General features: G+C 44.9%; 1 protein-coding gene across 1 annotated transcript in view; it reads right to left on the bottom strand.

Moving 5' to 3' along the window:
* Positions 1 to 281: 281 nt before the first annotated feature.
* The window catches only part of CCBE1 (collagen and calcium binding EGF domains 1), a 146,189-nt gene continuing 134,091 nt past the window's right edge, over positions 282 to 12,379 (bottom strand). Inside the window, exons 6-11 of the mRNA XM_056849066.1 lie at positions 10,639 to 10,742; positions 7,231 to 7,351; positions 4,035 to 4,174; positions 3,908 to 3,943; positions 1,654 to 1,689; positions 282 to 533 (exon numbers count right to left, since the gene is read on the bottom strand). Coding sequence (XP_056705044.1) covers positions 300 to 533; positions 1,654 to 1,689; positions 3,908 to 3,943; positions 4,035 to 4,174; positions 7,231 to 7,351; positions 10,639 to 10,742 — 671 coding nt within the window. The 3' untranslated portion in view covers positions 282 to 299. The remainder of the gene's footprint in view (positions 534 to 1,653; positions 1,690 to 3,907; positions 3,944 to 4,034; positions 4,175 to 7,230; positions 7,352 to 10,638; positions 10,743 to 12,379) is intronic.

Genomic DNA, 12,379 nt, shown 5'->3' with positions numbered 1-12,379 from the left:
GGAACATCCAAACATTCTTAAGTTGTATATCCCAGAAATAGATGTAGGATGGGAATCTGTTGGTTGTGCAGCTTGGTTCTCCATCTGACCACACCTGCAATGCTTAGGGAAAGAAATAGCTACCTTCTGAAACTAGGGAAAGGAATGTAGTCATCCCAATTTAAGTACATAAACTTATTTTTCTATTTTCGGTTGACTTCCACAGATGTAAACTGGGATATGTGCAAGTATGCTGGCTTAAGTGACTTGTGGATCGCCACCCTATAAATGTTTATTCTTTCTCCGATCACCAGTTCTGTCTAATGTTGGCTTTCTCTGCGAGTTCTGGAGTTCCTCGATGTAGTCCTTTGCTTGACGCCTTCTCCAGATCCCAGATCCACCACGTCCTGATAGTTCGGAAATTCTTGAGGTAGTGGAAACTCTTCTGCCGACGAATGAGTCCTGTGCCCAAACACCCTTTCTTGCAGTTCAGCAATGTCGTTTCTGATGTCTGCCATCATCAGCAACAGGAAGTCAAAAGAACCTGGCGGCCCCTACAAAAGGTTCCAAGTGTAATAATAGAGTTACTAGTCCTTCATGTTCCTGGGGGCTTTAAATTTTCAAAGCTCCATTTCTGAAAGGTGTCATTACAGAGGCATGCAAAAATGGTTCCGTTTAAAAGCCTGAAATAAAAGTATCCTGCCTCAAATCACCAACTGCATGCAAATTTCAAACGAGACACAATTCTGTGTGTCAGACTTTTCTCTCGTCAAAGCTGAACGATTTGATGCAGAATCGACAGGGGTTGAAAAGGGAAAACTCAAAAAAAAAAGGTGGCTGATTCACTTCTGCCTACTACATAATTTCAGCAATTGTGTAAAGGAAAAATAAAACATGGGTTTGTCTGTAGCAAAACACATACACGAACACACACCCTCAATCACATCAATTCAGAGCTCCACAAATCCTTCAAGGCAGATTCTGAAGCACATATGGGAGCAACTACACTTGTAACAGAAGTAGGAAGAGGGAAGAAGAAGAAGAGTGGGGAGACCAGGTTCTGAACCCCCACTCTGCTACCATGCTCCAGCAGTGACCTTGCACTGATCACTCTCTCTCAACTTAACCTCCCTTGCAGGGTTGTTGTGAGGACAAAAGGGGAAGTGGAGGGATCCCCCTGAACTCCTTGGAAGAAGGATGATGATGAAGAAGAAGAGTTGGTTTTTATATGCTGACTTTCTCTACCACTTAAAGAAGAATAGTCACCTTCCCTTCCCATTCCCCACAACAGACACCCTGTGAGGTAGGTGGGGCTGAGAGAACTCTAAGAGAGCTGTGACTAGCCCAAGGTCACCCAGCTGGCTTCATGTGTAGGAGTGGGGAAACAAATCCAGTTCGCCAGATTAGCCTCCGCCGCTCAAGTGGAGGAGTTGGGAATCAAACCTGGTTCTCCAGATCAGAGTCCACCACTCCAAACCACTGTAGTTCCTCCAGTGAAACAAAAGCGGGCAGCCTTGAGGGCCGGGGAGCCCTGGCCTTGTGCAGGAACCATTAAAAGCTTGATTATTCATTCAACCGAAGCTTGCTAACTGACTCAGTGAGGGTTATGATATCTGGCTATGGCAGTTCCTGCCCGTTCTTTCTTAACAGATTGGAATTGAATAAGATACTTACAGGGGACCCTTTTTCTCCCGGTGCACCTCTCTCACCCTGTAACAAACACCATTCTGTTAAATCTGCATGGATTAAAACTGAACCACAACTTGTAGGCTTATTCCACACCGTGACTCTCGTTGGCGTACGCAAGGATCTCTCTAGCATTCAGGCCATGGTTTTTTTGCGTACGCCAGTCTCTCTAGGAAGCATCTCTCATTCTCACTAAGCAAAATCAATGCGCTGCTGATCAGCCACTTTTTCCAGCCGTATCCCACAGCCAATGTGGTTCTGCCAAGTGCAAGTTAAGGAAGTTAGTGGGAAGTTAGTGATATTCAATTCCATGGGACTTTAGCACTGCCGAAGGAAATTTAGCATTGCAGTGGAACTTACTTCCCGGAAGGGAATTTAGCATTGCAGCCTCAATTTCATTTACCATTTAACTATCATATTTCTTACTACAATCTGTAACCTTTTTGCAAGCCTTCACATCACCAAATCGGGCACTAAAGATATTTCAATAAAGGGAAGGAACCCTTAAATAACCTAAAGGTATCAGAACTAAAAGCAGACGTAATCAAAATAACCATCAGGTAAATTAATTTTAATTTTGGGAGGGTAGCCGTGTTGATCGGCAGCACAAGAGAAGAGCAAGGTTCGAGCCCGGGAGCACCTCAAAGACCGACAAGATTTCCAGAGAATAAGTTTTTGTGAGTCAAAGCGCTTTTCGTCAGATTCCCACTTGTATCTAATGAAGGGAGCTTTGACTCTCAGAAGCTTATGCCCTGGAAATCTTATCAGTCTTTGAGGTGCTAAGAGTCTTGCCCTTATAGTTTTATGCTTCTGCAGCAAAGATTTAAGTTGAAAATATTTCCAAAGGATGTAAGACATAGATGATAAAATAAAGGAGGGGTGAGATACAGGCAGGGCCAAAGTAAAGGCGATCTATTGTACAGGATAGCAAAGCACGATCCTATTGTTGCTCAGACCAGTGAGGAATGCTTTCACACACACTGGGTAATGCACTTTCAATCCACTTTCAATGGGGAGGGGCCATGGCTCAGTGGCAGAGCATCTGCTTGGCATGCAGAAGGTCCCTGGTTCAATCCCCAGAATCTCCAGTTAAAGGGACTAGGTAGGTAGGTGATGTGAAAGACCTCTGCCTGAGACCCTGGAGAGCTGCTGCCAGTCTGAGTAGACAATATTGACTTGATGGACCAAGGGTCTGATTCAGTATATGGCAGCTTCATGTGTTCAGTGCACTTTGCAACTGAATTTTACTGTGTGAGATGGCAAAATCCACTTGCAAATAATCACTAAAGGTAGCCGGAAACCTATCAAAGCTGTCCTAAATTGTGGTTTTAAATGTAGGTTTTATGTGTGTGTTTTTTAAAAAAACTAAATGAATATTGTAAGCCACCTTGAGCTCCATAGGAAGAAAGGCAGCTAATAAATATTTTAAATAAATAAATTGAAAGTGGCTTGAAAGTGCATTATTCAGCATGTGTCAAAGAGTCTGAAGCACACGTACGTAATTCAGGCATACTACACGGCCTGCTCTGACCTACTGCCACCAAGAAACTTCCTTGCCGACTGAGCTGTTCCCTCCTTTGGGCCGAGTTGGTGATGGCACCCAGAATGAATCCCTCTTCTGACATCCTGTAAGTCCTCTGAAGACCCAAATCCTGTTGTAAAATTATAACAGGTCCACAAGCCCGACCCATTCATTGTAGAGCCCTGCAGCGAAATTTTACTGCATATCCAGAGTTCGACCTGCAGTTGGTGCCGTTACTTCTCAAAAACATCTGTGGAAGGAGGTTCTACACACTGTCTACATTTAATATCACAGTTTAGGACTGCTAAGATAGGTCTCTGGATACCTCCTAAAAGTCTAAAGTGAGGGGGTCGGGCACACCTCCCTGGGGAGGTTGCTCCATAATTGTGAGGATACCACAGAAAAGGTCCTCACCGGTGTACCCAAGGAACTTTAGTGATCATTTGCAAGTGGATCTTGCCGTTTCACACAGTAAAATCCAGTTGCAAAGTGGATTGAAAGTGGATTGAAAGTGCATCACCAGTGTGTGATAAAGCATCCCTCACTGGTCTGAGCAACGCTGGGACCCTGTTTTGCTAGCCTGTATGATAGATCGCCTTTACTTTGGCCCTGCCTGCACCTTGCCCCTCCTTTCCCCAACTTTAAAGGAGCTGTCTGACATTTTACAAGAAATAAAAAGACACTCTCCGGAGGGAGGGGGAATAAGATTAGTTTGCTGACCTTTGCCCCGTCTCTCCCTGGTGCTCCCGGAGGACCCTGTAAAACAGAAACAGAGTCCTCAAAAAATATGCAATGGTACAAGCAACATGCAATATATATATATATTATATGGAGGTACAATACTGACCACAGGCCCCCTTCTGCCTTGCTTGATATGGGATAAGTCTGGAGATGGCCCCATAGGTCCCATGGGTCCTCTAGGGCCTGGCAGACCCGGAGGCCCAGGAGATCCAGGGAATCCAGGGCTCCCTTTTGGCCCCGCAGCACCTTCAATCAAAAAGAGACAGTTAAGGTTGTCAGTGAGGATCGTCGGATGGTTTCGGACCAGGTGGCATTTTGTAGACTTTTAAAAGTGTAGCTTTGTGAGTTTAACAGTGGAACAGGCTTCCTCGGGAGGTGGTAAGCTCTCCTTCCCTGGAGGTTTGTAAGCAGAGGCTAGATGGCCATCTGTCCGCAATGCTGATTCTATGACCTTAAGCAGATGGTGAGAGGGAGGGCATCTTGGCCATCTTCTGGGCATGGAGTAGGGGTCACTGGGTGTGTGTGTGGGGGGAGATAGTTGAGAATTTCCTGCATTGTGCAGGAGGTTGGACTAGATGACCCTGGGGGTCCCTTCCAACTCTATGATTCTATTCTATGATTCTCTGATATGAAAGGCAGGTTCAGCTAAAACAGAGACTGATTGCGGGCACGAAAGCCTAAGCCTTAAAGAAAGAGTACGTACTTGGTGGTGGAAAATGCCCTCACGTCACAGCCTACTTATGGCGATCCCTTAGGATTTTCAAGGCAAGAGACTAACAGAGGTGGTTTGCAATTGCCCGCCTTTGCACAGCGAGCCTGGACTTCCTTGGTGGTCTCCCATCCAAGTACTACCCACAGCCGACCCGCTTAGCTTCCCAAGATCTTACAAGATCAGGCCATCTAGGTCAGAGTAACTATACAGCCATACTGCAACTATATACAGTAACTATATATACATACTTCGGAATAGATAGATAGATAGATAGATAGATAGATAGATAGATAGATAGATAGATAGATAGATAGATAGACAGACAGACAGACAGACAGACAGACAGAAAGATAGGTAGATAGATAGGTAGGTAGGTAGGTAGGTAGATAGATAGATAGATAGATAGATAGATAGATATATTGAGATAGATATATTGATATATATATATATATACACACATACTACAGAGTAACTATTATCTACTTAGTGCAATAACTATATATACATACTGCAAAATCATCATCATCAAAAGTTATCAAATTATCTAAAATTAACAAATGTATTTAAACCACAGCAGAAATCTTCAAACGTAAATAATAGCATGTCCCCCTTTCACCACATGACATTCCCTCTTCTGTGCATGTTAGGCATTGAAAGCCGCACATCTAGTGGGCATTGTCACAACCTACATTTCAAAAGACCTTGGTTTTGCTTCCTCATTGTCCTTACTACAACCCTGTGAAGTTCATAACCCTAAGGAAGAGTAACTGGTCCAGGGTCACCTAACGAGCTTGGCGGCTGAGCTAGAAAATTGTGGCCCTTAAGAAAAAAAGAGAGAGACTTAGACTATAGCCGTAATAGCCTATTGGTTGATCTGGTCCTGAGTTGATAATATTTGTGGTTGATGAATGGGGCTGAATGAAGGCAACAACAAGAAGTAGCACCTCTAATTTAACTCATATCTTGCCCTGTTCAAGCTGCTGGGAATGCTAAAACAGGCTCACGCCTGGCTAGCTGGATTTGGATTACTACAAGACCTGCTTTGAACTGGAAGTAGGATACGTATTAGCTGGGCACTCCCCTGTCAGTGAAAACTATTAATCGTAGCTGAGAAATTCTTCGCACTTCCCAGCCGGTATAGCTGTTAATCACGCAGCAAGCTATTGCTTGGGGTGGATGGTTTTCAGTTAGGAGAACAGAAGAATTTAAGGCTTTCAGCACCACGGACAGCTCATGCAATGGAAGAGGGAAAACCAGATGGAAGAAGTCAAGCAAGCTCTGAGGGCATCGCTCTCTGGTAGCGTTTGGTGAAAGAAATGCATGATGTGAAACATGCAGCATTTCCGTGCACCTCAAGCGGCAGCTGGTTAACCGCAGCACAGAAATGCTAAAGGCGGTGACAATGTCCATTTCTTCTCAACATCTCCTGGGAGACGTATATGCAAGTGTGTCCTCGGAAGATGTATGCGAGGATACCAAGCATTTTTTAAAACCACTAAATTGTGATTTAAATGTGATGCTGGCAAGGAAAAAAATCAACTTAAATATCAATAAATTAAATAACCGAACGATGCTTCTTAAGGGGGAACCTTTTGCAAAAAAAACCCCAGTGCTACCATACATGTGTTCTACTTCATAAAATGTCGCATCAGTATATTTTGCATGCTTTAAGAAAGAAATGGTGGTTTGCAGCCTTGTCTTAGGAGGGGGCCGTGGCTCACTGTTAGAGCATCTGCTTGGCACGCAGAAGGTCCCAGGTTCAATCCCCAGCAACCCCAGTTAAAGGAACTAGGCAGGTAGGTGGTGTAGAAGAGACCCTGCAGAGCCACTGACAGGATGAATAAACAATACTGAACTTGATGGACGAAGGGTCTGCTTCAATATAAGGCAACTTTATGTGTCCATGTGTCTAAAGGTTATAGTGTCAGCCTGAAAGCCAAATTACACAAAACATTTGGGGTGCTTTCACACATGCCGAATAATACACTTTCAGTCCACTTTCAGTGAATTTTAACCATTGTTTGCAAGTGGATTTTGCCATTTCACACAGTAAAATCCATCTGCAAAGTGCATTGGAAGTGGATTGAAAGTGCATTATTCGGCATGTGTGAAAGTGCCCCTTGGTTTCAACACATAACTTACTCATCCAATTGCTGCAGGGCTCAATTTGGATTGGAACAGTGGTGATTGGAGAGGATGGGCTACAGCCCCCACCAATATTACTGAAATATTAGAGTACACTCAGCCCCTTCAATGGGGCAAACATCTCCCCTGGGGTTGTTTTAGTTTGCCTTGTCCATAGCAGAATCCTGATACAGACAGCTCTAGTTAAAGCGATTTTTCTGTGCATGCCCCTCATCTATTTAACACTAGGACTCATGGGGTGTTGAGGATAAAGCACTGGGCATCTTCTTGGAAGAGCCATCTTGGGGCCTGGGCAAGCTATGGACACTCGGTCTAACGAACCTCACAGGGTTGTTGTGAAACCAACTGGACTAATTCCACATATTCTGTCCTTAGCTCCTTGGGTTTTTGGCTCCCTCCCCAATAACCCTCTTAAATATAGGAATGATCTGCTCTGTTTCCTTACCTGGAGGACCCCGATCACCCGGTTGTCCAGGGGGACCTGCTATATAGGCATTGGATGCAAGCACCTTTTCCCCAGTGATTGGCTTGCTGAGGTCAGCAGCATTGTTTGGGAGCAAAGCAACCTGGAAAGAAGAGAGAAGAATGCAGCCTCAGCCAATAGCTGTTCAGCAAGCTCAAATTACATCTGACTAAGGGGTGTAGAAAGTGCCATCACGTCACAGCTGACTTATGGAGACCCCATAGGGTTTTCAAGGGAAGAGACTAACAGAGGGGGTTTGCCATTGCCTGCCTCTGTGTAGTGACCCTGGTATTCCTTGGAGATCTCCCATCCAATCACTAACCAGGGCCGACCCTGCTTGGTTTCCAAGATCTGATGAGATTGGGTTAGTCTAAGCCATCTCGGTCAAGGTATACCTGTATAAAATATCTCTAGAGAAATTCCTTTGGCCCATGCCTCAGCTAAAGCTCCTACTTTCTGAATGAGGCAGAATGGTACAGTTCTGGAGCTCACTGGGTGATCTAAGCCAACTGATCAAGCTTTGTCCAACCTACCTCACAGGGTTGTTGTGAGGATGAAAATGGCACAATCCCCCTACGCTCTTAGAGAAAGAGCAGCATGCAAATGCTATCACACTAAAGAATAAACAACAGTCTGGAATTAAGGGCTTGTTCTATCTTTTATACCTGGGTATGTACACTACAGAGAGCCAGCGCAGTGTAGTGATTAAGAGCGGCAGACTCTAATCTGGAGAACTGGGTTTGATTCCCCACTTCTCCTGCTGGGTGTCCCTGGGGCCAGTCACAGTTCTCCCTGATCTCTCTCAGCCCATGCAGAGGCAGGCAATGGCAAACCACCTCTGAACATCTCTTGCCTTGAAAACCCTACAGGTTCGCCGTAGGTCAGCTGTAACTTGACTGCACTTTCCACCACAACCATGTACACTACACTACACATATATGGCTATACTACCAAGTATGCTCAATGTGAATTTTTAAAAAAAGACCCTCTGAAACAAAAGGTCAATTCTCTCCTGCTTCTTTATTTTTAAAGACACACACCTAATTTTATACACATGTATCCTTTACCACACTTGATGGGGGTGAACATGTGTTTTCTACTTAATTACACATACCCAAGCACAAAAACCAAACCAATAATTGTCCTTGATTGCCAGAGGGCTTCGGGACTCGATATGGCCCTGAATTCAAATCACAGCTGAATGATAACCTGAGAGTCAGGCAACTGATTATGGACTTTAAAAAACCCAAAAGTCACCCCAGCATTCCACGGATATTTAGTGTGAAGAAGAATATGCGTGTCTGACTTATACCAACACAGCCCACTTATTCCTCTTACTCTAATGGGCAGTGGCTCCCCAAAGGCTTCCCCACCCCAAGCAGTTTCCCTCAACCCTATTAGAAGCCAAAATTATTACACAGAGGCTATCATACTTTGGTCACATTATTAGAAGAGTCACTGGAAAAGACAATAGTGCTAGGAAAAATGGAAAGCAGCAGGAAAAGAGGAAGACCCAACATGAGATGGATTGACTGTAAGGAAGCAATGGCCTTCAGTCTGCTGTTAATGATAGGATGATTTAGCGGACATTGGGAAGAAGAAGAAGAAGAAGAAGAAGAAGAAGAAGAAGAAGAAGAAGAAGAAGAAGAAGAAGAAGAAGAAGAGGAGGAGGAGGAGGAGGAGGAGGAGGAGGAGGAGGAGGAGGAGGAGGAGTTGGTTTTTATACGCCAACTTTCTCTACCACTTGAGGATGAAACCGGTTTACAATCACAATCCCTTCCTCTCCCCACGACAGGCACCTTGTGAGATAGGTGAGGCTGAGAGAGCTCTAAAAGAACTGTGACTGGCCCAAGGTCACCCAGCAGGCTTCATGTGGAGTGGGGAAACCAACCCAGTTCATCACCAGATTAGAGTCCGCCGCTCATGTGGAGGAGTGGGGAATCAAACCCGGTTCTCCATATTAGAGTTCACCACACTCCTAACCACCACTCTTAACCACTACACAACGCTGGCTCTCCTAGGGTTGTATTCAAGGGGTTGTGCAGGGGATGGATCCCAAGGCCTTCTGTGAGCCAAACGTGTTCGGGATGGTTTTCATTTTCAAACAGTCAGAAGAATTCCTCTCCCTGCTGTGGCATGCATGAAGATACATTTTGAATTGTTCTGCCAACGCACTTATCTGTACCAGATAGCACAGATGCTCTAACAAAGGTCACCCAGATGCCAACCTGCTAAGTCAGCCTGTCCTGGATGCACATGAAATGTGCGCTCAATACCCACCCTTTTCTCCTGGAAGCTCGCTCTTCCATATCTTTTGGGAAGAAGAATCTGCCTCCCGTGCCAAGCCCTGAGCTCTTGATGTCTAGTACTATCCTCTTTACCAGAGATTAACAACAGGCTCGGATTCAATTTCTCTCCCATAACCACTTTCTTAATTCGGGCTTGGAACCGCTGTCCGAAATGACCTCACTCCAGTCTTTCCTCGTGCACTAATTTCTCTCTGTAAGGTTATAAACCTTTTGTAAGGGATAGGGGCAAAGGGACAACAGTTGCAGAGGTGAGATCAGATCCTCGCCATCACCTGCATCTTGTATCGTAATTGCCAAGGCGTTCCACGAGGACTGGGCTCAGGGAAGGAAAGCCCAGGTCTGGTTTTAATGATGGCTTCTAATTAGAGCCATACTGATGTGTGTCGGAGTGAGCGCATGTGTGCAGGGGTACTAACTTTCCCACAAATGGCAATGCTTGCATGGCCGGATTGCTCGCTATTTCTTTCTTTTGGCAAGGGGTTCTTTCAGACTAGTTTTGCAACTCTATCGAGGGGATTGTGGGAACGAAGGAAGAAAACCAGAGGTTTTCAAAACTGCCTACCTTCAGGGAACCCTGTCCATGTTTCCTTTTCCCACTGAGGAAAGCATACATGCCTGCCACAGAACTCCTGTGTACTGTGGAGGATCCTGCGGGCATTTTCTAGGGCTCAAACTCATTTCAGACAAGAGTGTCCAGATCTATCGGGCACTGCTGTCACCCAGCAAGAAACCACCCAACATTCGACTGTGGCTCAGGTATGCTGCAGGAAAAGAACCAGTAATGAGGGGCAAGCTGTGTGCCAAGGAAACCTGTCTCCTCCCATTACTGATTTTCCAACTGATGAACACCTCAGCTTCCAAGGAACCTCTGGGATCTCCACAACACAGTTCGGAAAGCACTGTAAAACCCTCCTGCTATTCTTTTATCAGTACCATTGCAATACTGGTCTTTGTTCACTGGGCTGTGGCTCAGAGGTAGAGCATCAGCTTGGCATACAGAAGGCCCCAGGTTCAATCCTCAGCATCTCCCATTAAAGGGACTATGTAGTATAATTTTTAAAAACCCAATTAATCCTTGTACCTTTTGTTTCAATTGCAACACCGTCTGTTTAATTTGGTAGAACTCCTTGCAGGAGGCACAGCACGCCCCCGGTTTCACCACATTATCGGTCTTCTCGGAAAACCCTGTTTGAAAAGAAGAAAAGCCAATCGTGTTCAAAGCATTTTTTTCTAAAGGAGGAAGAAAACAGATCAGGGGGAAGAAGTGACAAAGAAAACCGTGTCCAGGGAAGCCTTTGAAGTTTTCCTTCCGGGCCGTCCAGTGAGAGGAAGAGGCGCCCCTGGTATTAACAGCCTTCTTGGGTTGTGAATCACGGCAAAAGGCCGGACAAATCCCCAGCAAGCAGGCTGCAAGCGGGCTTAAGAGCAGCTGTTTCCACTTAGCAGGTCTTAATGCCTTTTTTGAAAAAAAACTCCACCTTTTATATATCAGGAGGAAAAATGTGTTTACCTCTATACTTTTTATCTCAGCCTTTACTGTACAGGAACTGGGACGGGCCTAAAGTGATTTATAATCCCCCTCGAAGGGCCAATTTTCATATGCTATAAATTGTGCCAGTATATATCCCATGCAATTGGGGCCTTTTTTAAAAAAAACCTTGCAATTTGCACAAAAGCAGCCTTTATCGTCTCTGATTATTTGGATGGGCGACGGAGCTCTCTGAGAAGAGCAAAGGTTCAGAGACCTGTTCCCAAAAAGGATCCTTGTAATCCCTAGCAATGCAATGCCGGAGTCCTTGGAATGTGGAGTGTAACCCTGAAAACAACGAAGGTTAGGATAACGTCCTTTACAGTGGTTCCAACGCTTGGGTTCAACACTATACAATTACCAGTTCCTTTGTGTTATTTATTATCTCACTCGTTGTCCAATGTCAGATGTGGCTCCAGCCAAGTCAGATGCAGGGCCAGAAAGGAAAATCACAGGTCAGGAGAAGCAGAGCAATGCCCCGCCCCAGCTGTTCTGACTAGTGACACAGCAGCCTGTATTGTGGTGGGGGACTCTCCCTCACCCATTCATGACTGAATGGATCTCATTCTAGCAGCAGGGTTTAGAACACTGGTTCTCACCCTTTTTTGCTCCATTCTCCCCTTTTACCATTGTTCAGAATATAATTCCCCCCTTCCCAAAATAGTCTATCTCAAAAGGTGCATTCCAAATAATATGCACTTTGCTGAGTGTGTGTGTGTTAAGTGCCGTCAAGTCATTTCCGACTCATGGCTACCCTATGAATCAATGTTCTCCAAAGTGTCCTATCAACAGCCTTGCTCAGATCTTGCAAATTGAGGCTTCCTTTATAGAGTCAATCCATCTCTTGTTGGGTCTTCCTCTTTTCCTGCTGCCCCCAACTTTTCCTAGCATGACTGTCTTTTCCAGTGAATCTTGTCTTCTCATAATATGCCCAATTCCCCACCCCCAAACCTAAAATCCCCTCCGGGGGGAATTCTCCCCTTGTTGAGAACCCCTGGTTTAGAAGATAAAGTGAAGACAACTGGACTCATTTACAAGGGACCATCATTTCCGGTGAAATGCACCCTCTGAAAACCAATATTCTTCACAAGCAAAGATGTGAAGAATTTCCAGAATAAAACACATAAAACTGAAGCCTGGTGTGTGTGTGTGGTCTCCTAGGAGATTCAAAAAATTCTAATGGAAACACTGGGAGTTTTGAGGAAAACTGTGGGGGGACCCTCTTCATGTGAGACAGTTTCTCTTTTTAGAATGAAAGAAATGCTTTTTTGAGACAAGGTGTTAAAATACTGTT

The sequence above is a fragment of the Euleptes europaea genome, chromosome 4, assembly GCF_029931775.1.
Source record: "Euleptes europaea isolate rEulEur1 chromosome 4, rEulEur1.hap1, whole genome shotgun sequence".
NCBI classification, from domain to species: Eukaryota; Metazoa; Chordata; class Lepidosauria; order Squamata; family Sphaerodactylidae; genus Euleptes; species Euleptes europaea.
The sequence above is the reverse complement of the archived record's forward strand: the minus strand, read 5'-3'. Positions and strand labels throughout refer to the sequence as shown.